This window comes from Sphaeramia orbicularis, chromosome 9 (assembly GCF_902148855.1).
Source record: "Sphaeramia orbicularis chromosome 9, fSphaOr1.1, whole genome shotgun sequence".
NCBI lineage: Eukaryota > Metazoa > Chordata > Actinopteri > Kurtiformes > Apogonidae > Sphaeramia > Sphaeramia orbicularis.
In genome coordinates, this window is record NC_043965.1 from 25,259,813 (window position 1) to 25,286,312 (window position 26,500).

The window sequence follows — 26,500 nt, forward strand, 5'->3', positions numbered from 1 at the left end:
ATATTCTACATTAAACATGGGCGAAAAGGCATAGGCTGCAGAAACAATTTATTTATGCCTACCCTGTTTACAAGAGGGAAAGTTGCAGAAATAAAACAAAATAACAAGATGGCACAGTTTTAAACAATAATATAGATAAAACACATAATATAATCTAAGCAAAATCCAAAGTCTTAGATTCATACTAATAATTGGCGTCCTTTATCCAAGTAACATTATTATGATGTGAAACAATTTTGCACCCCAATAATATTCATGTTGATGAGTCTTAGCCTCCACTATTCACACTTTTAAAAATTCTTATATGTTATAGTAGTTCTTAGATTTTGCAGCCTGTCCCACTAGGACACCTTTGCTTCTAAATTCATGAACTTATTGTAACCCTGCTCGTGCCCATGTTTGGTGGCTTTAAAACTATATTCATCCTCCGTTTTTTACCCTTCATTTCTACACTGCCTGTCTGATATGAGATGTAAAAGTAGATGTAATCTCTGGATTATGGTTATAAAAACCGTCCAAAATAATCCCCATGTGGCTTTTGTTTCATTGAAATGACGTCACTGCGGCCATCTGAAGGAGGGAGACATAAACAACAGAGATCCATAGCAGAAATTCAGCGTGGAAAAGCTGATTTGTATATGACATTACCTGCATTAGAAAGGTGGGAGGGGAAAAAAAGCTGTCATGAGAGTCGGAGGATGTCAGGGGCAGGAGACATGATGATGATTTCCTCCACCTTGGGGGAGGATCCGTCCACGTAACGCACGCAGGGCGCGCGCACACACTCACTCACTCGCTCCGTGCATTTTCTTTTCCTCATTCAGTGACGCTTCATCCACAGATAATGAAGCTGCTTGGAAGTGTCACAGGGATCCCGGACTCGGTCGACAGATAGAAGGGAAAACCATTGACAATCGGACGTTTTTCTTTTCTTTTCTTTTTTGGAGGACATTTACCGGAGGAGGAGAGCGGCCGTTTCGTTGTGAGCGCGTCATAGTCCAAACAGGAGGATGAACAGCATTAGACAGGTGCCTTCGAGGGTGAAAACCAGGCGGACCGAGGCCAATCTGGGAGCCGAGAGAGAGCATTTTGACAAGCAGCAGGTAAATAGAAGAAGGGTCCGGGACTGGGACTCGGATGGGGGTCTTCTCAGGCCTGCTGTGGGGTTTAGTGGATGCCACAGTCTACCGCATAGGCCACAGCTCCAAAGCACTGAGGACGTGTTTTGGGGGGAGATATTGCAGTATAAGCTCTGCCTTTATGACGATAAATCGATTAGTCGAGTCAGAAGTCAAGTCTTGAACCAACTTTTCCTAATGTGAAGTTGTGTCTGCAGTACATCTTGGGAATGTGGAGCGTTTATGCGCCCTGGTGTGTGCCTGATTCACTGATAATACAAATAGTTTCTTAATTGCAGATCTAACATTGCAAAGTCAACATTGTGATTAAACAGTGGGAGCTTTAAAGGTCACTCACTGTCTATAGAAATTTCAACAAAATAGCATGAATATCCTTTAAAGGGATGTGTTTGTAGGTTAAATGTGGTTAAAGTCAGTCCAGACAAAGCAGTGCCTTGTTGCACATCATTCCTTCCTCCCTGAAGTCTGTCCATGGGTGTCATGATAATCTAGTTCTTCCTGTTTGACCGTCTTTCCCCACCTACAGACATTTTTTTTTCCTTTTAACAGCCCAATTGTGGAGTACATTTACATAGTACATAGAAGATCTGCTCTGATGTGCTTGGAAATCTGATTCGCTGCCACCAAAAGGAGTGAGGTTCATCTCATTCATGTGCTTTCTGGTCACTGTAGTCAGTAAACGTCATCCTACATGAGTAATGAAGATAGAGGTTTATCCTAAGCGTTGGTGAATAACTGTGACAAACCATCCTCTTGTACTGAAGCTGGTCATTCATGGGAGGCACATACACGCACAAGCCCGAGTCGATTGAAATGAGGTTGAGTAACTAAACAAACTGTTGAGCAGCCGCCTGGGAGCTCATTCTTCCAGCACTTACAGCATTTTGTTATCTAATATGGGCTGAGCTTCCCTCTGCTGGGTGTATTTTCTTTTCATGCTCATGTTGGTGGAGCTCCAGTGGTTTAACTTTCTTTAGAAATGATTAAAAAACTTATATATGGCTTTAATAATATAATATGTATAGTTTAACAGAGCAAAATTAAACCTCTTCAATAGTTCCCTTTCTGCTCCAGTGTTCCAGTTCTGACTTAAACCCAGTTTCACTTGTTTGATATTGCAGCATATTTGTTGACCAGAACAACAAATGGCAATAAGTAGGCACAGTCTGATTAGAAACCTAGGCATTGTTCCCTCACATTTCCATGCTGTGAGATAAATGTTCAACAAGGCGTGCTATGACTCAACAAAAAAAAAAAAAAAAAAAACCAGAGTGTGGTTAAAAACTCTTAACACATTCAGAATAGAGCAGAGACTAGTTATCTTGGCCGGTGTTCTTGGTAATGTGATTGACTGACGGTGTAATGTGTCACCCCCATGCAGCTCAATGGATCCACTCAGCAACTTAGAAATGAAGTGGGTAGGACAAGGATGGAACCTGGTTCCTAGCTGGCTTGTGTTTAGACCTAGAGCCAATAAGAAACAGAATTTATAAGTGGAACAATGGCGGATTTGTGTGTCTGAAATGAACTGTCTGTGACTTTATTGAACTGAGGTTATAAATACTTGAATAAATCTGAATCACTGATTGTCAAACTCAAGTCACTGATTAGTAAGTGTGGAACTGAACATCCGACTAGATACAGGAGATCTGTGACGAGTTTTCAAATAATTGATGAGATGTGGACTATTTTCATAACCCCATAATTTTTATTTATTTTTTTGCATGGCAACATCAAAATTCTTTAACTGCAGCTTCTTAAATGTGAGTATTTTCTGCTTTGTTTACTCCTCTGTGGTAGTCAACGGAATCTGTTTAATTTGTGGACCAAACAGGACTGGACAATAATCCATAATGAAAGTAATCATTAGTTGCTGCGAGGGTTGGGCAGTATATTGAATTCATTTGATTGGTCAAGGTTTTGTTTTCTGAAAATCACAAAATTGAGATTATGCCCATAGAGAGCTTTCATAATCAACCATAAGTTAAGGTGATTTTCTTTATAGAATAGAATAGAGTAGAATAGAATAGAATAGAATCTTTATTTGTCACATGACATTGACAAGACAATGACAGTGAAATGGGAGCTGTGACAGGCCCCGATTGCGCAAAAAACAGTTGCAAAATAAAATAAAATAAAAATAAAATTGGCATCTAAAAATATACAATCTAATATACAACAATGCAATATGCATTGCATCTTCCATTGATAGTGAATGTGTTTCACCAGTCATAAGTGCCAAAATGTTTATGTAAAGAAAGACTATTTTTGAATCAAACTTTATCTTCAGTTCATGTTGCCAGAAAACAATCAATTAAAATCATATATTGTCCTAAACACTGAAGATTCCTCCATCTCTAGTTTGAGTCCCTAAAAACCAAATATTGGTGGGAGTGAAAGGAAATGCATTTCAGTCAATAGTGAGAAACAGGTGTTTTTTTGGATTTTGTCTGAATTATTGAATCATTTACTCATATGACATTTATCTATTTAAAAGATCATTGTACAAGTTAAGAAAGTCACAGTTTGTGGTTAAACGGCTTATGTATCAGTGTGAAATGAGTATATGGAAAGATGACACATGGATATTGTGAAGGTGACGTAATCATAATTATCTCTGTCTTTGATCAGTTCAGAGTCGTTGAAGATGTCTGCAGCTTCACCATGATCAGAATGTAGATTTTTTTTTTTTTTCTTTTTCTCACCTCTTCTAGTACGTTTTCTCCTCACTCTGGAAGATTGAGGTAAAATGTGTGAAGACATCAGCTATTTCGGTCTTGGTGATGTTTATCACGTGCAACAAAAGATGCAGTTCACTGAGCTGTTAAACACAAAACTCGATGTTTCTTTACTGTCTTTGCCATGAACTCTTTCTTGGTTCATAAAATTACATTTTAACATGATAAATAACATAAGTGTAAATGGTGGCACAGTTTAAATGGGATTAAAAAATTGTGTTTCTCGTCCCACTGAGTTTCTCCGAAGTTAGATCCCATGGGTCGTAGTGGAAGAGGCGGGACTTGAGCTCTCTATGTGACTTCTCTCCTAACTATGTGTGCACCATTTACTAAAATGTAACAGTTAAGTGACTGTTGGTTTCACAGCGTGCCAAAGGCTTTTTAATGAAACCATTCTGTTTAAAGTGCTGCTGTGTAGGAGTGATCTGTATTTTTTCAGTAAACACAGTATTGTTAGTCCCGCTGATTCATCCAGGAGGCTGATTGAAACTCCATCACTAATTGTAATTCTCACTCAGCTCATTCTGCATTTTCTCCTCTTTTACATTGACCTCGGTTCCAAGGTGAACTGTCTCTCATAGCGCTCTGTGTGTTTGTGCATCTGAACTGTTTGCTTTGCCTCACTCCTGTTGCCTGAGTGAGCGCCCATGAGACAGGGAAGGGGGATGGGAGTTCTGGAGGGTAAACACAGCTACTGAGTGGGAGTAGAGACAGAATTCCCACTAAAAGCACTTTAGTTATTATCTCTAGCTGACGGAAACGATTAATTAGAGGTGATATCTTTTAACTGAACAGATTGAAGACAAGGTTTTATTTTTTTGTTCATGTTATCACCATGTCTGGACTCCAGTCTTAGGTCAAACATCAGTTCAGTTTAGTTTATTTCAAATATGCAACAAAACAAGCAAAATAATCATGCTTTAGTCCTTAGAAATAAATCATGAAAACTGATACATGTACATGAAACAAAATGTGACTTCATTCACATATTCAAAAAGGATCACAATCCTTAAAACTGCTCATGTTTTGCTTATGCATTATTTGCAAAACATGCGCTCATGATACAATCCATTCTGTGTATTTACTCAAAACAGACTGATGTTAGAGACCTAATTCATGATTGTGATAATACTGCGGTAAATATGATCCTTGCTTGCACTGTATTCATGTTAAACAGTGAAACGTAATCACAATCTTAATGTGAAGCACAAGGTAGCCACAGAGCTCCACAAACTGGAAAAATAGAATTGAGTTGGTAAAGAACAACTGGACTTTTGTTAAATATCTATGGGGAAGTTACATAGGTAATTTAATTCTAACAACAAAGTGAGATGTAACCTAATAATACTTAATCTCATTAGTTCATCCATTTACACTGCCTTTAACCCATAAAGACCCAAACACCCACTGGCAACCAAAATCATTTACTGATATAAAAAGTTTAATAACTGTTGAGCCACTAATTCTATCAATACATGTAAATAATTGGTGTAAAATGCAGTTTGTCACCTTTTCATGGTCATCAGATATGGCCCATTTGGATCTTCAGAGACTCCGTAGTTACCATGGAAACACCGTCATCTTCTACAATGTGGATTCACCAGTAAAACCCATGGAGTTGGATCAATGACAGTGGATGGAGACACTTGTTTTTATGTTCAGTTAATGATAGATTTTACTGAAAAAGTCACTTGTTCCACTATTTTCTCTGTTTTTAACCCTTAACTTGAATTTGAGCTTTTATGGACGTCAGTCATCAGTAAATTAAATGTTGAAAAATACCTGATTTTCACTTAAGAATGCAAAATATTGACCATATTATTAGAATAAATGGTGATAAACCACTTAAGAAAAGTTAAAAATAGAAAAACAATGATTTGGGAACTGACACAAAAGTAGCACTGGGTCTTTATGGATTAAAGCCATATTTCCAAAAGTTAGTACCTTACTGTCAAGTTGTTTAAGTGAATATAAGCAGTATTTGGGACAACGTGTGGATATTATTCAGCATGAGTATTTGTGTGCCTGTACTAAAGCTGTTTTCAGTGTTGTCTGTGTGCAATTGTGTGCTTTTAATCTAAACAGTATCATAACATTAATTTTGACAGTAAATCTCAGAGTTTATATTTTTGTGCAACATGCACAGGGAAGATATATCTACTATTTTGTCATTCATATACAGTATTTTTTTTTAAATGTATTTTAGTGTATATTCAGTATGCATCTCTGTGCCCCATGTCCTGTCAGCAAAAAAACAGTTATGTTGTTGGTTCCAGCATGTGCTTGTGTTAGAGTTATTGCCTGTGTTGATGTGGGAGAAGCTGTGCTAGTTTAATCAGAAAAGGAACAAATGAGCCGAAGGATAAGTGAAGAGAAGTCGAGCCCATGAAATAACTTTGTAAAACAATGAAAACATAATATGAAGGTGCATTATTCCAATCCAACTTTATGTATAAAGCACTTTAAAACAACCACAGTGGACCAAAATGCTGTACAGAAGACTAAAAGCACAATACATAAAATTAATAAAAGCATTAAGAAACAATAAAATCAAATAAATAAAACAAGTTAGAATATAAAAACAGAAACCAAATGTCAACATTGCAAGAGTGTTAAAAAGCCAAGGACAACAGGTGGGTTTTAAGAGGAGATTTAAAAACGGGCAACGAGGAGGCCTGTCTGACATACAGAGGCAGGTTGTTCCACTGGGACCAGCAACAGCAAAGGCCCGATCTCCTCAGAGTTTACAGGTTGTTCTCCGCACCATCAAGAGCAGCTGATCAACTGATCTTAGAGAGCGAGTCAATGTGTATGTTTGAAGGAGCTCAGAGAGGTAGGGCAGTGCAAGACCACGGAGGGACTTAAAAACAAATAGTTATTTTAAACTGGATTCTAAAATGGACATTTATGCGAAAAAGTTGAGCAACACTTATTGGAAATCCAGGTGTTGAGTCTAAATGGTGAACGTAACCTCCACTCTGCTTGTCCTTAGCAGCTCGTGTGACACTTTCACTGTTTTTGTGTTGATATTACTACCTGTAGTTGACCTCAGTTAATAGGTGTTGGCCATTGTGAAGTTTCTGAGTGACCTTGTGAGCACGATCCCCAGCAGCGGAGTGTTGAATTAAGCTGATAAGGACTTGCAATAAGTACTGCAGCCTTGGTGTTTTATGTACAGTGTGGAGAGGTTCAGGCGTGTGCTTTATTAGCTGTACGTATTCTGTCAGAGCAGTATGTCTAAGCACATGGACACGCTGCTGAAGAACAGGGATGACAAGGTAAGCAGGGACACCTCATGGTTAGAGATGTGATGGACTGTTGATGGTGTACAGTGAGTGTGTATCTACAGTAATGCTAGCTGGCAGCAGACCTTATGGCAGGCCCTGGGATTAGAGTGGGCTTTCCCTCCCTCTCACTTCTCCTCTCTGCTGGTCAGGGGATTAGACTGACGCTTGAACCAGATGCAGGGCTTACCGTTCATACAACCACGTAGTCGACGGTGTCAGCATGTCTGGAGCCCTTGGACGACGTTTCTCTGTTAGTATAAAAAGTTTGGATTTCATCTGACTCACCTTTGACCGTGGTGTTCAGGGTATTTTTGTGTGAATGTGTGTAAGTCGAAACTGATGTTATAGTCTGTGGTAGCAAAGCTTTACAATATGATGCTAGTAAAGTAGTAGGTAAATGTTTCTTTAGTTATAGAGCCTAGTTTTCATCCTCATGCACCCGATGTCCATTATTCCTGTAGTGGCCTTGAGCAAGGACATGTAAGATTAGGTGCACTGGGCTTTTCTAAACAGTGACACTAAAACTGGCTATCGCCTCCAAAAATGTCCCAGTACGTGTAGTGCTGGGTGATCTACCGAATGGGCCAGTGTAGCAGTTTTAGTCCTGTTAACTCTGGATTTTCATGTAGTGTCATAGCTAAAACAACACTTATTCCATCACAAGTAAATTGTATAATATTGTTAGAATATTTTCAGAGAATGAGATAATATTGAATATTTTCCAACGCAATGTTAAACTTTTTGTTATATACTATTTTTTGGGGGGGGGTTGTTTTTTGGTACATTTTAGTGTGTGCAATAAAAATTCTGCAACATTTACCTGCACGCTGACTCCATCATACAGTATATTGTATCATTGGTGGGGCCAAAATGTATTCTCTGTATGTTAGTTTGTTAGCAATTTATTCATCCATTTAACGGAACATGATATATATGTCGAGGCCCAAAACGGAATCTGGCCCGATTCAGAGTCGGGCCGGCCCAGAATGGAATTCTACTCTAGGCCGGCCTAGAATGGAATCCTGCTGCTATAATGTTATTTTTATACCATGTTTAATGCAAATGATCTAAATTATTACAAAAATCAATACATGGAATTTGCAAATATTTGACAAAAAAATGAAACAAACAACATTTTAATTGTAAACTATAATACACTTTATTTACAAATAGAACCTAGTGGTACTCCCCACCAATATATGGTACAGTGAAATCGACTGAAATTGACAATAGTTACTCAAGGTATGTAAGACTGAAAATGTAAAATTATGACAAATTATGGAATTATGGATCATTTCCATTAAACATGGTATAAAAATAACATTATAGCAGCAGGATTCCATTCTAGGCCGGCCTAGAATAGTATTCCATTCTGGGCCGGCCCGATTCTGAATCGGGCCAGATTCCGTTTTGGGCCTCGACATATACATACATACAGTTTCTGTATGAAACATGGGCGAAAAGGCGTAGGCTGAAGCAACAGCTTGATGACTTTGAAATATTTTTTGTCTATGCACTCTTGTTGGTATAAGACACCAAAAGCCTATATAAAGGCCCAGACAGGGAAACAAAACAAAATCACTTCTGTATTGTGTGAAACTGCCAGAATCTACAAAAACACCATGATACAAATATTTAGTGAAAGTATTCAGCACTAACTATAATGCAATGACTGCAGGAGTGCGCTTGTTGATCTTTACAGTAAACATGTACTGTCTGTGGTGCATTCAATGTCCTCCACCATTCTGTCGCTTTATCTCGCTGCTCTCTGACTGACAGCTACTCTGAATGTACTATGAGAGTCTCCCTGCAGCCTCGCTGCTCAGCGGCCATCTGTTGAGGCCTCTGTGCCAGGCTCTGTGTGCCAGAGCGCGGCCCCCATCCAACCCAATCTTCTGTCCCAGCTGTCGGCCTTCCTCCCCCAACAAACCCCTCATTGTCACACGGGCCTCCATGCTAGCCCACTGCACTTGCCCTGTGTAAACGAGCAACTAGCAGTTCATTTGCGTCAGAAGGAGGCGGGGGGAGTCTCCTATTAACCAGTACACCCCTCTCTCAAAGCCAGTTTTCACCCACAGTAGCCCCTCTGTGCTTTGTTGTGTGGCCATGTATGTTTTGGTGGTTGTGTGTGTGTGAAATTGGGTTGGGTGGCGACTCCCAGGTTTCTAGTGTATTAAAGAGGCTTTTATAGGGTTTGTGGAATTAGAACCTCAGCCACTGATATATAATTATGTTTTAAATAAAAATGTAACAGGGATTTGTATTTTGCAGATGAAACTACTGAATCCAGTGTCAACCTATAAGGATGCATATTGGTTCCATATTGGTTCATGTTTGTGGAGCCTTTTTTAGCACAGTGACAATGTAGGAAAAACTGATAAAAAAGGAGGGGATTGAAATCATAGCAGCTTTAATGCTTTATTTCTGTGTTGGATTAGTTGCTTATGTAACGCTGTCAAGATGAGGTTGGCTCTTGGGCATCATACAGTTTGCTGCACTAACCACATCATAAGCGGATGCACTTGTGTTTATGCACATGGAGAGTAGAATGATTCTACTTTTTCACTTTCTTCATGTAAAACGTAGCAGTGACATTAACGTTGGCACACATCTTGTAGTTTTAAAGCCTTATTTAGAGATAACGTTGCAGTAGTCCAGGATAATTGTGCTGTCTGGTTTCATTATGTAATCATATGAATTATTTAAATCTCTCTTGTTTGACCCCAGAAGGCTACATCGCGGTCAAACGTGTTTCATTTTATTGGGGAGGGTTGCGCTGTAATCCTCTGCTGTCAGTCTTGAATTGCAGCAGGACTTTGAATTAGACAATCTGAACAGACTTGACAAGGAGGAGAAGCAAAAGAAAAATCAAGTTTTTATGCTGTAGAATTTAAGCTCTTTCAAATCATTCTGCATCCCATAGTAATGATTTTTTGAGTGTTTGTCTTCTGGGTTGTTTTGATATCTTGATGTGAAAAAATGTTCTTGTGATTGAAGGCTTATTGTGTTTTGTTTGCCAACACACAATAAATAGGCACAAGCACAAAAGCTGCCAATGTCATTTTTTAGTTTGTATTGTTCATCCTCATGATGTAAATGGAAATCCTTAGAACTGCGTGCAGATTCTTTGACCTTTTTATATTCTTAATATATATTCAAAGACATGCCATATTGATTTGCAGATTTTCTCTTTATTTTTCAAAGTAGAAACAGTGCATCGTCAGCAACTGGAGAATGCAAGTGAGCTTCCCTAGTGTCAAAGGTGTAGTTTTATTTGCCCTGAAGTGAGGTCACATAACAAAATCAGTTTGTCTCCGTTTTCGACAGAGATTGTGTTTTTGGAGGTTGTTACGCACCGTGGGTTTTCTTGGATTTGGCACGCTTAGTGACTCTTGTTTTACCTGCTAGGCAGGTTGTAAGGGAATTTGCTCTGTCCTGTAGTTGTAATAACATACAAAAACATGTCTTTGTTAATTTCCTTCAGTTAATTATTATCAATAAAAATTGTACAAGAAAAAGCTAATATATATTTCAATCAAGATAATAGAAGCACAAAAACAAAGGGAATGTACTTGTTTTGTTATCACCATACTCCATTTCTATTTGGTTAAACCTCATGGCAAACCAGATTTAGGACTGATTTCATTCCATTTTGTAAAAATATAATTATTAGTTCATTCAGAATTAGTCACAGGCTGTTTCTGGACAGGCTAAGCATAAGGTGAGAGCTGAAAGTCCATCTGTTCAACACTGTGTATACACAGTGCAGAGTCATTGTTATCCGATTCATTCCTGCCATTGCAGTGCAGCGTGTTATCATTTGTTTGACTCCTGGTCTTTATTTAGCTTCTCATGACTTGTGCATTTGTTGTTTCAGGTACTGTAAGCTCTACAACTGGTTATGTGGGTGGAGAATGAAAGCAAAGCCTGTGTAATGAGTCAAAGTCATAGAGGTCTTTACTTGTCTTTTTTTATTCTGAGTTTTTGAGTATCTCCTTTGCTTTCCTTTCCTCTAGCTGAGTAGCATCAGCAAGGCCATCAACTCCACTGAGACCCCTGTGAAGGAGAAGCATGCACGACGTATCCTTTAATAACAATCCCACTCCAGTAAAACATTCTTTTGTCATTATAAAAACAGCATTATGGTAGAATGTTTCTGTGTGTGATCTACTGCATTTCCTGTTTTGATATAAAAGTGGGGCTGACTCTCCAATAGGATATCCTCAAGTCTTGTGGGTTAATTCGCACTCTTGTTCTCTCCACCAGGAGGTATTGTGATCACTTTTTGTGTGTTTGCTTGCGTGTTTGTTTGTTTGTCAGCAAGATAACTCAAAAAGTTATGGATGGATTTTCATGAAATTTTCAGGAAATGTTGATACTGGCACAAGGAAGAAATGATTAAATTATAGTGATTGGAGGGGGGTTAGATCTGTCTTGGCGGAGGTCTGTGCTCTCCGAGTGCTTTTCTTGTGTTACTTTGTGCTTCCTTAACCACTATAACAGGAATTATCCTGGGAACTCACAGAGAGAAGGGGGCTTACACCTTCTGGTCCTACGCTCTGGGCTTTCCTCTGGCCAGCAGCTCCATCCTCAGCTGGAAGTTCTGCCATGTCCTGCACAAAGTCCTGAGAGATGGACACCGTAATGTAAGTCCTCTGTCACTGCGTCTAATTATTGTGTATGTTTAAGTGGTTTTATGGCAAAATGTACTTGTTTTTCTGATTATGATACCTTTCATAGGTTTTACAAGACTGTATGAGACATCACAGTAGTCTAGTTGAAATTGGGAAACTATGGGTGAGTCATTTTTCACTTTACATTTTATCTGGAGTCCTTTTTACAGAAATATTCTAATGGTTTAATATGTAAGAACTGCATATGCTGATGTGCTTTTGTGAAGTTTGGGAGTTGGTTGCTGGTTTAAGTTTGCCCAACTCTATTTCTAAGGTAACAACTGTTTCACTACATCCATAATGGCTTGCACAGTGTTTTCTATGAGCACTGCTGTTGTTTTTCCTTACTCTCACTCCCAACTTCTCCAGTGGGTCTCCTCTGCTTTGCTACAGTAGAACCAGTAGGTTCTGTTAGCATAAGAATGGAGTTGGCTAACATCAACAAATAACTGGCCCCTGCACAAAACAGACTCCAAAACCACCGTCTCATAATCATACTAGCATGCACGACTTATATTTATATCAAACCTTTAAGATAGTACAGTAGAAACTTTCATTTATGGTTTGATATACTTTGAAGTCCAAAATAGCAGATACATATATATATATATATATATATATATATATATATATATATATATATATATATATATATATATATATATATATATATATATATATATGTGTGTGTGTGTATGTGTGTATGTATGTATGTATATGTGTGTGTGTGACTTTTTTTGTGGTTTCCAGGCCCACCTTCATGACAAATATGGCCAACTGGTTGCTCTCTACACAAAGCTGCTCTGTACAAAAATGGAGTTTCATGTGAAGGTAAGAGCATTATATGTCACTTCATATGGTGACGCCAAGATGAAAACTGGTAGTAAACCTGTAAAAATTTACTTAAATACAGCACATGGAGATCCCACCAAACCTGGAGGCTACAGATGAGGTCCTGGAGCGCACTGCTGGGACAGACATCAATAACGTGTATGTTTCCAAAATGCAAAGACTAAGCTTTTAAATTCATATAATAAATGGACAAGGTTTGCCACTGGTCTGTGTGGCCTCTATTCTTTCTAACAAAGCTATCAACTTCTCTCCTGAAGGTTCCAGCTCACAGTTGAGGTGTTCGATTACATGGACACAGAACTGAGGCTCGCTGAGACAGGTAAAAAAAACTCCCACCTTTCCTCTGTCCTACTCTTCCAAGGAAGGGAAACCTGAGCTGCACAGTAGAGGGCTGAGGCCTGCTGACATTATCTATTTATGCACAAAAGGCCGAGCACCAATCAAGACAGGTTTACTGGTTTTTCCTGCAGTAGATTTCAGTCACTTGGCCTAGAAGTTGTACATCATGCTCAGCTATTTGTGCTTTTAATTTGTTTTCAATGATGAGGAAATGCCTGCAAGTAAAGGACATTAAGCCAGTTTCCTCTATTTACGCTCTAATAGTATGTTCCTCGCGGGCAGGGAGGAGTGTCAGGATCACATCTGAACTCCATAAACACATTTTCCAACTGCACTGTGACAACATCTGCCAGTTTTTACCTTGGATGTGTACTTGTGCCAATGCTGACATTGTAAATGACACTTGAACATTTGCACTAATGGCTCCTTTGTGGTCTTATGTGACATTATCTAAACACTTACAGGTGGATTACCTATCTTGTCTTAGAAATGTTTGGTATTTTGTACAAAGTCTGTCCTATCACTCCTTCACCTGTTGGCTTTGTGCCCAAGTAACAAGAGAACAAATGTGAAAGCTAAGTATGCAACAGAAGCTGCCTCACTGGGTTGTACACTTTACTTACCAGTGTTTTGCACAGGGTTCTCATCAGGATCTTTGCAGAAATGCAAGTTTATCTGTTCTGTTGAATCTAAACCTCTATACTGAGCCTCAATTTATTGATTGAGGCCATTTCTTGCATTTTGTGCAGCAGTAATATGACATCTTTGTCTCTGTCTCTGATATCTTTTTCAGTACTCCGCCAGCTCAACACATCCATCGCCATCTCTACTCTCACATCTGGCCAGTGTCGCCTGGCTCCACTCATCCAAGTTATCCAAGACTGTAGCCACCTCTACCACTTCACTGTCAAACTGTTATTCAAACTTCATGCCTGTAAGAAGAATTACCATTAGACATAAAATAGCATCTGCTGCATCTGCTGAATGTCAAAAAAGTGCCAAATTCTATACATGTACATACAAGTAAAGCAAGAAAATCAAGTATTCTCTGCTAATAGATCACATTTTTATACATGTTATGAATTGCAGGTCTCCCCGCTGACACCTTACAAGGACACCGTGATCGTTTCCATGACCAGTTCCACAGGTAGGTCATCTGAGGCCTCAGGCTTAATAAATCAAAGGGGGACAGGGCCATTATTTCACCAAAGAAAGTGTGCAACATAATCCTTGCCTCACCCATTCACCACATCACCCATGCAAATCTGCCCATTGCTGCTCCCCATTTCCCACACTTTATTAGTGTATACTAGTGTGCACACACTAACAAAGTGTGATGATTCTGTGACACAGTGTAGTGTGTCATAGAATCATCTATGTCTTAAATGCTATTTAAAGAGAAGAATCATCTGGGTTGATGGTGTATTAAATTAACATGTGGATTTGTTAACACAATAGTTTTACAGTATATCTTCGTTCATGAGTGTTTTCAGTCATGACACTTCAGTGACTCATATGAAAGCCATTTCTGACCATGGTGGACAATATTGTACAATACAGCATGATGGCTGCAATATATGAGGAGAATTTTGTACATTAATGTTATATGAGTAATAGTTTGTTCTCATTTGTCCCACAGCCTTAAGACGTTCTTCAATAAAGCCAGAGATATGCTCTACTTCAAGAGACTGATCCAAATTCCCAAACTGCCTGATGTAAGAACACAGAGTGATGGGGGGGAGGTGGGATGACATCTATGCTGAGTCACATCCATCTTGGATGTCATCATCAGCCTAATACTGTTACTGATAATTTGATATCTTTAAAGTGGGTAAAAGGCTTATTGACACAAAAGGAAGACATTACATCTGGGTTTCCCTTCAGAGGACACGCTGTTACAGGTTTGACAAATACTGTGTTTCTTGTCTTTTTGCCAGTCTCCACCCAACTTTCTGCATGCAGCCTCTCTGGCGAAGCATGTGAAACCAGTGGTTGTTATTCCTGATGAGGATGAACCAGAACAACAAGATGATGATGATGACGACCCTGAGCCTCTCATTGAGGTCAGCGATGTCTCTACACCCAGCATACAAGCACAGCCGCAGGTATGTCCCAGAAAAAGATGCATCCATGTAGACAGTACATTCACTCACTCTCATTCAGCAGTAGCGTAGCAATGACTGTTTTTATGTTTAAACATCTGAATTTTTCACTTTTTCTCAGCAAATGGACATATTTGATCAGACATTTGGACCTCCAAATGGAGGCTTTGATGACAGGTGAGTCTGTTTCCCACTGTAACCTGGGAACTTTAAACAGACTGCTGGGTTTCAGTTTTTGTCTGTCTGCACGCAGTGACAACGCACTTTGTGTTTGGCAGGGATCTCCAGATTGAAAGCCTGAAGCGAGATCTTGAGTTGTTGAGAGCAGAGCTAGAGAGAGTCAAAGCAGAGGTAAGGAGCAGTAAACTGTTGTTTGAGATTTCGACTCTTTTTGGGGCAATACAGGAGGTGTGACACTACATGGCACTATTATGTATGTGCTAAAGTATCTGGGTCATATGTTGGGTGGATGCAAATGCTGCTCTCAATATGTGGAATGTGGCAAGTAGCCTCAGAAAAAGAAAGGATGTTCAGTAGAGATTTGTTTAGGTCACACAAACATTTCTGCCTGCAAAAGGTGTTTTATGAAGGAAAATTTGATCATTGCACTCATTCTGTCCTTAAAAAGCAGATTGTTGTTTTCATCTCTTCAAGGCCCAACGCTATATCACACAACTGAAGTCCCAGATTAACAGTTTGGAGGCGGAGCTAGAAGAACAGAGGGCACAGAAACAGCGAGCTCTTGTAGAAAATGAGCAGCTGCGCATGGAACTGGAAGCCATGCGGCGCCGAAATGCAGAATATGACAGCTTACAGACCACGTTTATTGAGGCGGAGAGTAAGACATGAACTTAACACTCTCTCACACATATGAGGCCATTATGATCGATGCAGTTCATGCAATAATGCTGCTGCCTCACTTCTCTGTGCAGAAAGAGCCCAAGCCACTGAGCAGCGGTACAATAAGCTGAAAGAAAAGCACACGGAGCTGGTGACCAGCCATGCAGAGCTACTGCGGAAGGTACAGACAGACCACAGTCCAATGCAGGGGTGTTTGTTTTGAATTAGATGTCAGCAGCTCAGTGTGTGTGGTAACATTAAAGGTGTTAATGTGCTGACAGAGTGCAGACACTGTGAAGATGCTGTCAGCAACACAGCAGACCCAGGATGAAGTGGAGAGGACCAAACAGCAGCTGTCATTCGAGGTGGATCGGATTAAACAAGAAGCTGACATGAAGGTTGGTTGGTTGTGAGTTTGTTTTAAGAAAGTTTTTTTCTACACAGCAGTCTTACTACAATGCTGCTAAGAAGATTCTGACCTATGCAAGCTTTGCCTGTTTCACATATTTCAAGATAGCAAGCTGTTTTTTTCTGAATCAGAGGCATGACATTCGGATTTAGTGCCTAATGTAACACATATGCAGGTATTTGTACACAGGTGGACTGGTGTTGCTCTCAAAGCAACAGGGGCAGGTGTTTTCATCTTCTGTTTACAGGACAGAGGACACCTCGCTTTGCCCCCAGATTGTGGACATTTTCCAACCACAACGTCTTGTCCTCTGTATGTTTTATGGAAAATGTTTAAGATTTTTAAATCCCTGTGCGGCAGGTTGCACATCATTACAATGTCACATCATTTTTCTACAATGCCAGCTCTCTGCTACACAGACATGATTTTGTGGTTTGGGATTACTCTGGTGCAAGCTTAACCCCGTGCTACTTTTGTGGCAATTCGCAAATTAATTTTTCTCTATATTTACCCTTTCTTAAGTGATTATCACGTTTATTGTAATGGTATCCTCTTTATTTTGCATTTGTTTAGTAAAAATCAGGTATTTTTCTATATTTAACTTACTGATCATGTAGATGTTCATAAAATCTCAGAGTAAATTCAAACATTATATCAGAAACAGAGAAAACTGAAGATAGTAACTTTTTCAGTAAAGTTTATTACTAACTGAACACAAACCAAGTTCCTCCATCCACTGTCATTTATCAAACTTTGCGGGTTTTACTGGTGAATCGATGTTGTAGAAAATGACAGTGTTTCCACATTCACTATGGAGCCTCATAACGTCCAAATGGGTCATATGTAATGGCCATGAAAAGATGACAAACTGCCTTTTGAACCAGTTATTTACATGTACTGGTAAGATTAGTGGATCAGCAGTTAATAAACATTTTAGATCAGTAGATCTTTTTGGACGACAGTGGATATTTGGGTCTTAATAGGTTAAAGCTATAATGTACCATATCTGCAAAAAATAAAAAATATAAAGTTACTAATGTTAGTTGCAGCTATTTCATTTGAATGAAATGACATAAATATACTGTATGTCACTAAACAGAAGAATGAACTTATTCGTCAACAAATCATGCACCACTATGTTTTTATTCTTATTTTGATTCTAAGACTCCTAGTGGCACAATCCAGACACTTTATGTTTGAAGACCCTTCTTATTCCATGTTGGTGCCTTTTTATACAAAGGAGCAAAGTGGAATAAAGGTGCACCATTGCCACCTTGAACTTATTGTGTTAAAGAGACTGTTGGAGGTTGCTAGGTTGTAGTGCATTGTCAGTGAATGTGAGTAACACTGTTTCTTGTCATTGTAGCTAGAAGAGCAGAAGTTTGAGATGGAGAAGCTGAGGAGAGAGCTGGAAGAGAAGTTGGCTGAAATTTCACGTATCAAGGCGACACTACAGAGCAGCGAACAAGTGAGTGTGCACACGCAAAGTGAGAATGCAGCAAAGACACAGATGATGTTCAGTTCATTCATTTTGATTTAGTATGTAGAGTTATTCTGAGTACAGAGGCTTGTCGCACATTACTGGACAGACTTCCCCTCAGACATTCTCAACCATCTGTGTTTTCTGGCTTCCCTTGTCTCCCATTTGTCTGTTTCAGACATCGGTGCAAATGAACAGCTCAATGACAGCTCTGCAGGCAGAGAAGGAGCGTCTGATGCGATCTGTGAGTGAGAAGGAGGCGGAGCTGTCGTCTCTGCGACAGGCTGCGCAGGTGCAGCAGTCATCACTTCAGCAGGAGCGAGAGAGGAACAGCAGGGAGCTTGGCGAGCTGCAGGGCAAACTGCAGGACAAGGTCAGTGGAGACAGCGGAGCCCAGTGCAGCAGTGTGAATGTCAAACTAGTCTCAGCCCAACACGTTCCATTTAGTTGAATCAGCACCAGTTACCTTGTAGAATAGACTAGTGATTGAAATCAAAAACATACAATTTCTGGTTCTCCCCAATGGTACATGTGCACAAATTTCTTTATTTACATGGCCACAAATATTCTAATATTAATAACATCTTGAAGTCTAGAAGATCCTGAAGAATTCTGTGTAACTGAATTGATGTAGTGCATTCAGATTTCAGTGAAATGATTCTCAAACAGGGGTTCACAGTTATTGGTTTGAAGCCGTTTAAGCTCAGCTTGGTCTAAAATAGTCCTTAAGGAGGTCTGTAGCTGCAACATGGTCAGCATAAATGTCAGCAAGAAGCATCATTGTGTATTTTTTTAAAATATGCATGCTCAGCAACTCTTCTGCTCTAACAGGGCTTTAGAAAAGATACTGGTGTTCAATATTTAAAAAATAGATCATAGGCAGATCTGTCCCCTGTACTTGGAACCTCGATAGTAAGAGGTCTCAGTGTGACTGTAATCTTTGTAGTATTGGATACACTATGTAGATATCATTGACGTTTATGTCTTGACCATAAATGGATGGTAGACACTATGGGTTTTCATGTGTTGTATGAGGAAAATCTAAGATATGTGATAATGTTGTTGCAATGATAATATGACTTGCATTAAATAAAAGCACATTAAAGTCTGCATATTAGGTATACAAGTGTGTTTCTGCTTTGATAGTTACACTGCTCATATACACTCTAAACAGTAGTCTGTGCCTGTTTAATAAAGATATGAAATTAATTTATTCAAACATGCTTTTATTGATGAAATGGCACATGAATACCCAGCCAATGAGAAAGAAATTCATTTTAAGAATTTAAAGTTTAATTTCTCAGCTCCCTTTAAGTTGCTTTTTTCCGTCTACTGGAAGTTAACTTGGCTGTTGAGCATGTTTTACACTGAACCTGTGTTTGTGACAAACACAGACAAACAGATAAAGCCCATGAATCTACAGTGCCATCTGACCTGATATGTCAAATGTTCCCATGCTAAATGTGAATTCATGGAGCGTGTAAATAGATTTTTTTTCCCCACCGTGTTAGGTTGTCTTTTGTGATGTTCTGACTGCACATTCTTTTTTGTTGTGCTATTTGCATGCAGGCAAGTCAGGAGGAGTTGCTGAAACAGAAGCTTCTGGAGGAGCAGTTTGCTTTGTTGCAGGGAACCGTCACAGAGGCTGAGAACATTATCCAAGATGCTGTAGCTAAGCTTGACGATCCCCTCCACATACGATGCACCAGCTCTCCAGGTCAGACTCATCTGCTTGACAATTTCCCAAATAACTGGCTTCATTCCTAACATTGTATAATTCTTGTAAAACCCAAATGCCAAAGCTGAATGATGGTGAGTTTCCTTTTTCAGTCTAACGTTACCGTCTGTGATCCAAACACAGATTACCTCGTGAGTCGGGCTGAGTCCACACTGACTTCCATCGACAAGCTAAAGAAAGGCCATGCAGAATATTTGACAAACATGAACGGTATGTTTTTCCAGCTCTATGATATGATACTGTGCTGTCTTCAAGATGCTGTTTGCCTGGTTTGTTGTTTGTGAATATGGCCTACAGCTCATGTAAGATTTGCTCTTGTATCCAGATGCTGGAGCGCTGCTGAGGGCTCTGACCCAGTTCTCCCACTTGGCTGCCGATACAATTGTTAACGGCAGTGCAACGGCACACATGGCCCCCACTGACCATGCAGATAGTAAGAAGAACATTACCTCTATGAATATATTATTCTCAAACTCATTTTAACAAACATTGGAGAGTACATACAGCCATAAAACACATCTGTGATCACATATTTTTTGTTTAAACTCTGTAAAAGAAGTATTTTAGAAGTGAGTTTATACGTACTACTACATTAGATAGCAGTTTGTGTGACAGATTGCTGGTCATTTACACCCTGCAGAACTGACAGAGAACTGCAGAACCTGTGCCACCGAGAGTCTGCAGTTCTTAAAGGATCTGAAGACCAAGATCACCCTCCAGAAGGCAGACCCAGCCTTCATTCGGGTCATTGTTCAAAAGATCCTGCACTTGGGCCAGGTCAGTGAACATTTCTATAAGAGGAAATACTAAATAAAACCCTTTTCTTTTTTTTGTTGTTGTTATTTTTGCTCTATCAATGGGTGTAAGAAATTACTGAGGTTTCTGAACTCATATCTAGTTTAATCTAGCTTTGCAGGAAATGAGTCATATCCCCACCAGAATCTATACTGAGCTAAAACATAAACGCACCATGTACGGTATTTGTGTAAGTCGAGACGCATGGCCCAAAATGAGCTCATGACATCTTATAATTGTAAAACATGGTTAATTCTCTTGACTTATAAACAAACTTTGTGTCCATCTCTGCGAGTGAGCACTTGCACAGTGGTCTAGTGATTCCATCCACAACACAGATGTAGCATGTCCAGACGCTGCTTAAACAGCATTAACAGTATTCAGGCCCTCCTTATACTGGGGACAGTAAAAGGACACCTCAAAATGTCACATTTCCTCAGATGTAACCATGCCACAGATGTCGCAAATCATGTGGGAATGGTTCTGGTTAATGTCCCATAGCTTCGTGTAGCCCTCAAAAAGGAGTGGAATAACATTCCACGGGCCACAATTGACAATATTGTCAACTTGATGAGAAGACAATGTGTTGGTCTATGGGAAGCCAATGGTGGACACATGAGATATTGAGTTGTGATTTTTTTTCAACCGGCCCCCACCGTGTCCACATGAATGTCCCTGAATGCCACACACCACTATCATGTTCTAACAGACAGTAATCTGTACCACAATGATCAACAGAATAAACTGTGTGCGATTTTAATATATTGTGCAACACCTATTGCTATTTAAAAGTTAAAGTGTCACATGGTGCATTTATATTTTTGCTCAGTGTACATTATAAAGGCATCGGTGTACTTTTAATCCAGTCACTGAATTTAGGAAATGGTAAAGTATTAAAACAGAAATAGCATGTGTTTTGTTCAGTGACATTTCTGCAGACATTTATTGCACTACTTGATTTTTTTTCGGGGGGACAGGTAATTAGATGTAGAATTTCAACCCTCCCCTGGATGTTTTTTGTTTTCCTTTTTCCTTATTGTTTCTCTTATTGTGTTCAGGAGCTGCGGCCCAAAAGTATGGATATTCGCCAGGACGAGTTGGGAGATCTGGTTGATAAAGAAATGGCTGCAACATCAGCTGCTATTGAAGAAGCTGTCCGTAGAATTGATGTAAGTCATGTAAATATATTACATTTTATGTCTCCATGTATGTATTTATTGAAAGCAGACCCTTAGTAACAAAATGATTAGATAAATATATCCTTGTGTGGGGGAGTCATGCAACTTTTTTTTATTACCATTTCCCTCTCCTACGCATCTGTCTCATGAATAGACGTGTGAAATGATCCTTATATTCAATATTAGTTTCACGTGTTTAGTGTAATATTCTAATATTATCTGCAACTGACTGACTTCTGGCCATTGATGAATATCCTGCTTTTTTCTCTGTTTAGGAAATGATGAATCAGGCACGAAAGGACACATCAGGAATGAAACTGGAGGTCAATGAAAGGTTTGTTATCAGTGTAATATAATATCAGATCAGTTTTTCTTTGAATGCAAAATAAATACAACACTACAATTTTTCATCATAAATGTCATGCAGGAATTAAAAATGTAATATTATTATTATTATTATGATATCTACTGTTACCTTATCTTACAGAATCCTGAACAGCTGCACAGACCTGATGAAGGTACAGCTTTGTGTTATATTTGTCTACAGATATTGTATTGTTGATGAACCTTCTAATAAAAATGCATCTTTTTGTCTTTCGCTTGTTATTATTTGTTAGGCCATCCGCATGCTGGTTGTGGCATCTACAGACTTACAAAAGGAGATTGTGGAGGGTGGGCGGGTGAGTCACACAATGCTAATTTTATAGTCCTAACTGGCAAATTACTTCAACAGCCTTCATTTCACACTGAGATCAAACTGAGCTGGTTTCATTTATAAAAAAAAAACAAACAAAAAAAAAAAAAACACATAGCAGGACTAACAGTGCTGATGTTGTACTTGTTAAGGGTGCAGCGACCATTAAGGAGTTCTACGCCAGGAACTCTCGCTGGACTGAGGGGCTCATTTCTGCTGCCAAGGCAGTGGGATGGGGAGCCACAGAGATGGTGTAAGTTCACAAATATACATGACAATCAATGTGCAAACAGTAGTGCAAAAAAGTTTTTGGACACCCCATGCATTTGTGATATATTCCATTAAGAATCACTCTTAAGTTATTGAACTCCAAACCTCCAAACTCCAAACCACATGCTCCCTTCTGCACATGCTCTGTACCATCAAGGTCAAAACTGGATGTTTCAGCAAGATAGTGAAACACACCCAGGGTATGGCATGTGGAAACTGACAAGAATTTTGTTTGTTTTATCTTTTCTTGTTAACAATGAACAAAAAAAATGCATTTGTTTGTCTGTCTCATGCAGCCACACCTTTTGAAACAAAACAGATTTTTCTGCAGATATTTACCTCCGCCAAGGAGGTTATGTTTTTGCCAGGGTTTGTTTGTCTGTTTGTTTGTTTGTTTGTTTGTTTGTCTGTCCGTTAGTGTGCAACATAACTCAAAAAGTTATGGACAGATTTGGATGAAATTTTCAGGGTTTGTTGGAAATGGGATAAGGAAGAAATGATTAAATTTTGGTGGTGATCGGGGGGGGGGGAGTGCAGACCAGAAAATTTCATCAAAATCTGTCCATAACTTTTTGAGTCATGTTGCACACTAACGGACAGACAAACAGACAGACAGACAAACAAACAAACAAACCCTGGCAAAAACATAACCTCCTTGGCGTGGGGGGGCCCACAGGGGGGGCCACTGATCAGCCTTGGTGGAGGTCTGCGCTCTCCGAGTGCTTCTAGTTTATATTTAGAATTATCTAAAATTTTAAGGGTGTCTGAAATTGCTGTAGATTTGTGAATATAGATAATGTTACATTTTAACATTTCTAGATACATGGATGATATTTAGAAAAAAAGAATCAGAAAAAGAATCTTTATTTTGTCAGTATATAGTTTACATATGAACATGCAACATACACCAGAACTGACCCTCTGCATTTAACCCATCACCGGAATATGCAGGAACACACCACACACTGCAGACTAGGAGCAGTGGGGTTGCCATGTCAGGCACCCAGGGCACAGATGGGGGGGGGGGGGTTTAAATGCATTGCTTGTGACCCTTTGGTCACAAGCTTATTCTCCAGCCTTCTAGGCTAGACAAGTTAAAATGTATACCATTAGCAGCTTAAAAGACCTGGTTTATAGTAAGTAGATTATGTGTAAAGTAAATTAATCAGTGCAAGAGATCATAATGAGTGGAAAGAAGAGTGATGGTGTCTTTACCTTCCACCCAGGGAGTCTGCTGATAAAGTGGTGCTGCACACTGGCAAATATGAGGAGTTGATTGTCTGTTCTCATGAGATTGCTGCTAGTACTGCACAGCTGGTCGCTGCTTCAAAAGTAAGAAAATGAAATATACAATCTCTCATTTTTTAAGGAAAACTCAAAGATAAATCTGTTGGTTTATTGTTTAAAAAAAAAAAAAAAAAAAAAAAAAAAGCTTTTGTTTGTGCACTGTTAATTGTACAAATTTTAATTTTACATTTTTATAAAATTATCAGTTTCAGGCTGCAACTTTTTCTGAAATCATCATGCACCAAACTGAAAAACCTCTTGTGCTCTCAGGTCAAAGCAGACCGCAACAGTAAGAAGCTCTCAACGCTGCAGCAGGCGTCTCGACTCGTGAATGAGATGGCTGCTAATGTGGTAGCTTCAACCAAGACAGGCCAGGAACATCTGGAGGAAAAAGGTGGGTATAACAGGATTACTACTCTGGGTCATATTAAATTCAAATTAGATCCTAATAATTCTGTCTTGTGCAGATACCATGGACTTCTCTGGAATGTCACTTATTAAACTGAAAAAAGAAGAAATGGAGTCACAGGCAAGTAGTGAAAACCCATACAAAGTGGATAGTGCGTTATTACAATTTTAATTTCTTGAAATTCAACTGGTTCAGTGTTTGTATAGTGAAATAAACTAATTTACAGCACAGCAATAGCAACCAGTTTCGTCAGTAACCATCTGAATATTTTCCGCCTCACAGGTGAAGGTGCTGGAACTGGAAAGTCAGCTGGAGAATGAGCGCCTGCGTTTGGGCGAGTTGAGGAAGAAGCACTACGTGTTGGCAGGGGTTCCTCTTGATCAGGTTTCAGAGGGGAACGGAGAAACCTTCTCAACAACCCATCCCGTCTCCATGTCACCAAAACCCACAAAGCCCACTCTCATGAAGAAACCTGCGCTGGCCCAGAAACCCAATATACCACCTAAAACTATGGTAAGTCCCAGATGAGGGAAATGTGTAGAGTAAGAGTTGGATAAGTCTTATGCTAACCGCTTCTCTTTTCTTGTGTGTTGCAGTTTAAGTAACCGTCTGAGCAGAAGCTGACAGCTCTGGATGGATTGGTCTGATGATGATTGCCTCTTAGTGAATGTGCAGTTTGTTTCAGTTGCATGCTGACAATCCTCTGTGTCATCCTGCACCTCACTTTTTTCCTTCTTTTCTTTTTTTTTTTTGCCAAAACCAATCAAAAGATGCCTGTAGACAACATGCTGTCTCTATGCCGCGACTCTTAAAATACATACCCAAAGGAAATCTTTTTATTTTAATGTTAGTCATTTAGGAAATACGTTTTTACTTTTAAAGCTGTGTGAAAGTTTTTTTTTTTTTTTTAATGCATCATTAAAATTTTAGATGATTAAACACTACTTCTTTTAGCATACAATTCATGACACACAACAGCAGCATATCTTGGACCTGTTTGTCAATAGTTAGCTTGCTAATGCTGTGTGTCCTTTTTGCACACTACTTTGGACCTTTATGATGGAGCACATCACACTTTTGTCAATATACACTGTATTCTTGTTGTGATGCACTATTAAGAAAATTAGGGAATCACATCATGTGCATCCAGGTTGCTGGAAAAGTTTGACATACCTCTGGCTTTGCCTTCGTGATGGACAGTGTTCCTCTCATGTGCAAAACAGCTTCTTTTCTCAACAGTGCAAGATTGTCTGAGAGGCCTTGAAATGTACTGTACCGATGCATTTAAAATAACCTGTAAAGACACACAGTCTGTATAGGAGTGTGAGCTGCACACAATCTAATTCATGTCTTCATAGTCATCTGTTGAATGTCCCTATTTTGGATAGTATGTAAAAATATATAGAAAAACTTAATGCTTGCACATAAATATTGGATGTAGGCGTCCTTAATTATCAAATATTTAATTTAGGCTGAATATGGAGATTTAGGGTTAGTTGATGTACACTATGAGTACACTATAAGTCCTCTCTGCCTCTGGGAGCTTTTCTTACAGGGTCTTACAATGCATCTTTTTATTTCCTGTCCTTTCTTCTGTATGAAATGTCTTTATACACTCAGATCTATTAATATATTTTAGTAAAGATTATGGTGGTTTCTCCTTGTAAGAAGTGTAAATGTAAAACAAATGAACAATAAATGTTTGATTTAATGTCTTCTTGTGTCAACTCATTTTGTTTGGAGTTTAGAAAGATGTTACAAGTGCATTTTATCACCATAATCACATAAAATACATTAACGATAAACCATACATTTGAGTTTTATTACTTTTTCTAACGTCCTATACCTCAAATTGTTGAATTCTCAGACTTTTTTTAATTGTGCATATGCAATATGTTAACATGTTAATATTAATTTGAATATAGGTCAGACTTTGGTTGAATTCCTTCTTTATTTTACATGGCAGTGTGTCTGTTTGGTAATTATTTATGATCATGTTGTCTAAGCCATAGAAATAAAGTAGTGCTGTGATATTTTGACAGTGTTTTGGTCATGGATGTATTATTAGACGGTTGTATGGACACAAAAGGTAATGCACATCTTAGATTAAATCAAAACATGCGCAGTAGGCTTTGAGGTAAACGTGTATGGCGGTTGCTGCCTTCAGGGGGTGTAGTACATGTCAGTCTTCATTCCGATATACTGCTCTTTCCTCGAAGAACATGATTTTACCTCTTACGTGTATATGTAATATATATGCTTATTTTTAT

At 39.0% G+C, this 26,500-nt stretch overlaps 1 protein-coding gene across 4 annotated transcripts; it reads left to right on the top strand.

Moving 5' to 3' along the window:
* The first annotated feature begins 725 nt into the window (after positions 1–725).
* Positions 726–25,945, top strand: hip1rb (huntingtin interacting protein 1 related b). 4 transcript variants are annotated; one of them, XM_030142806.1, is made up of 32 exons: positions 1,011–1,103; positions 11,181–11,244; positions 11,668–11,810; positions 11,905–11,961; positions 12,588–12,668; positions 12,751–12,827; positions 12,947–13,008; positions 13,822–13,962; positions 14,118–14,175; positions 14,668–14,743; positions 14,966–15,133; positions 15,252–15,307; positions 15,409–15,481; positions 15,785–15,968; positions 16,063–16,151; positions 16,252–16,368; positions 17,746–17,847; positions 18,038–18,232; positions 19,429–19,576; positions 19,721–19,807; positions 19,923–20,030; positions 20,238–20,374; positions 21,451–21,561; positions 21,846–21,904; positions 22,058–22,088; positions 22,188–22,250; positions 22,417–22,517; positions 23,761–23,866; positions 24,092–24,215; positions 24,289–24,350; positions 24,513–24,743; positions 24,827–25,945. In XM_030142806.1, the coding sequence occupies exons 1-32, from the start codon at positions 1,011–1,013 to the stop codon at positions 24,833–24,835; spliced, it is 3,213 nt and encodes a 1,070-aa protein (XP_029998666.1). In that variant the 3' UTR covers positions 24,836–25,945. The 4 variants fall into 4 exon arrangements, with proteins under 4 accessions (XP_029998665.1, XP_029998666.1, XP_029998667.1 ...); XM_030142805.1 differs by lacking the exon at positions 24,827–25,945 and having other exon boundaries at positions 726–1,103; positions 24,513–24,758; XM_030142807.1 differs by lacking the exons at positions 1,011–1,103; positions 24,827–25,945 and adding an exon at positions 7,342–7,414 and having other exon boundaries at positions 24,513–24,758.
* Positions 25,946–26,500: the final 555 nt, after the last annotated feature.

What these genes read in the sequence shown, in the direction of transcription:
- hip1rb (XM_030142805.1), top strand. Translation starts at nt 1,011, where the DNA reads ATGAACAGCATTAGACAGGTGCCTTCGAGGGTGAAAACCAGGCGGACC. An exon ending in TTCCATGACCAGTTCCACAG is followed by an intron (nt 14,176 to 14,667) that starts GTAGGTCATCTG and finishes TTTGTCCCACAG; the next exon opens with CCTTAAGACGTTCTTCAATA. An exon ending in AGATTGTGGAGGGTGGGCGG is followed by an intron (nt 22,251 to 22,416) that starts GTGAGTCACACA and finishes GTACTTGTTAAG; the next exon opens with GGTGCAGCGACCATTAAGGA.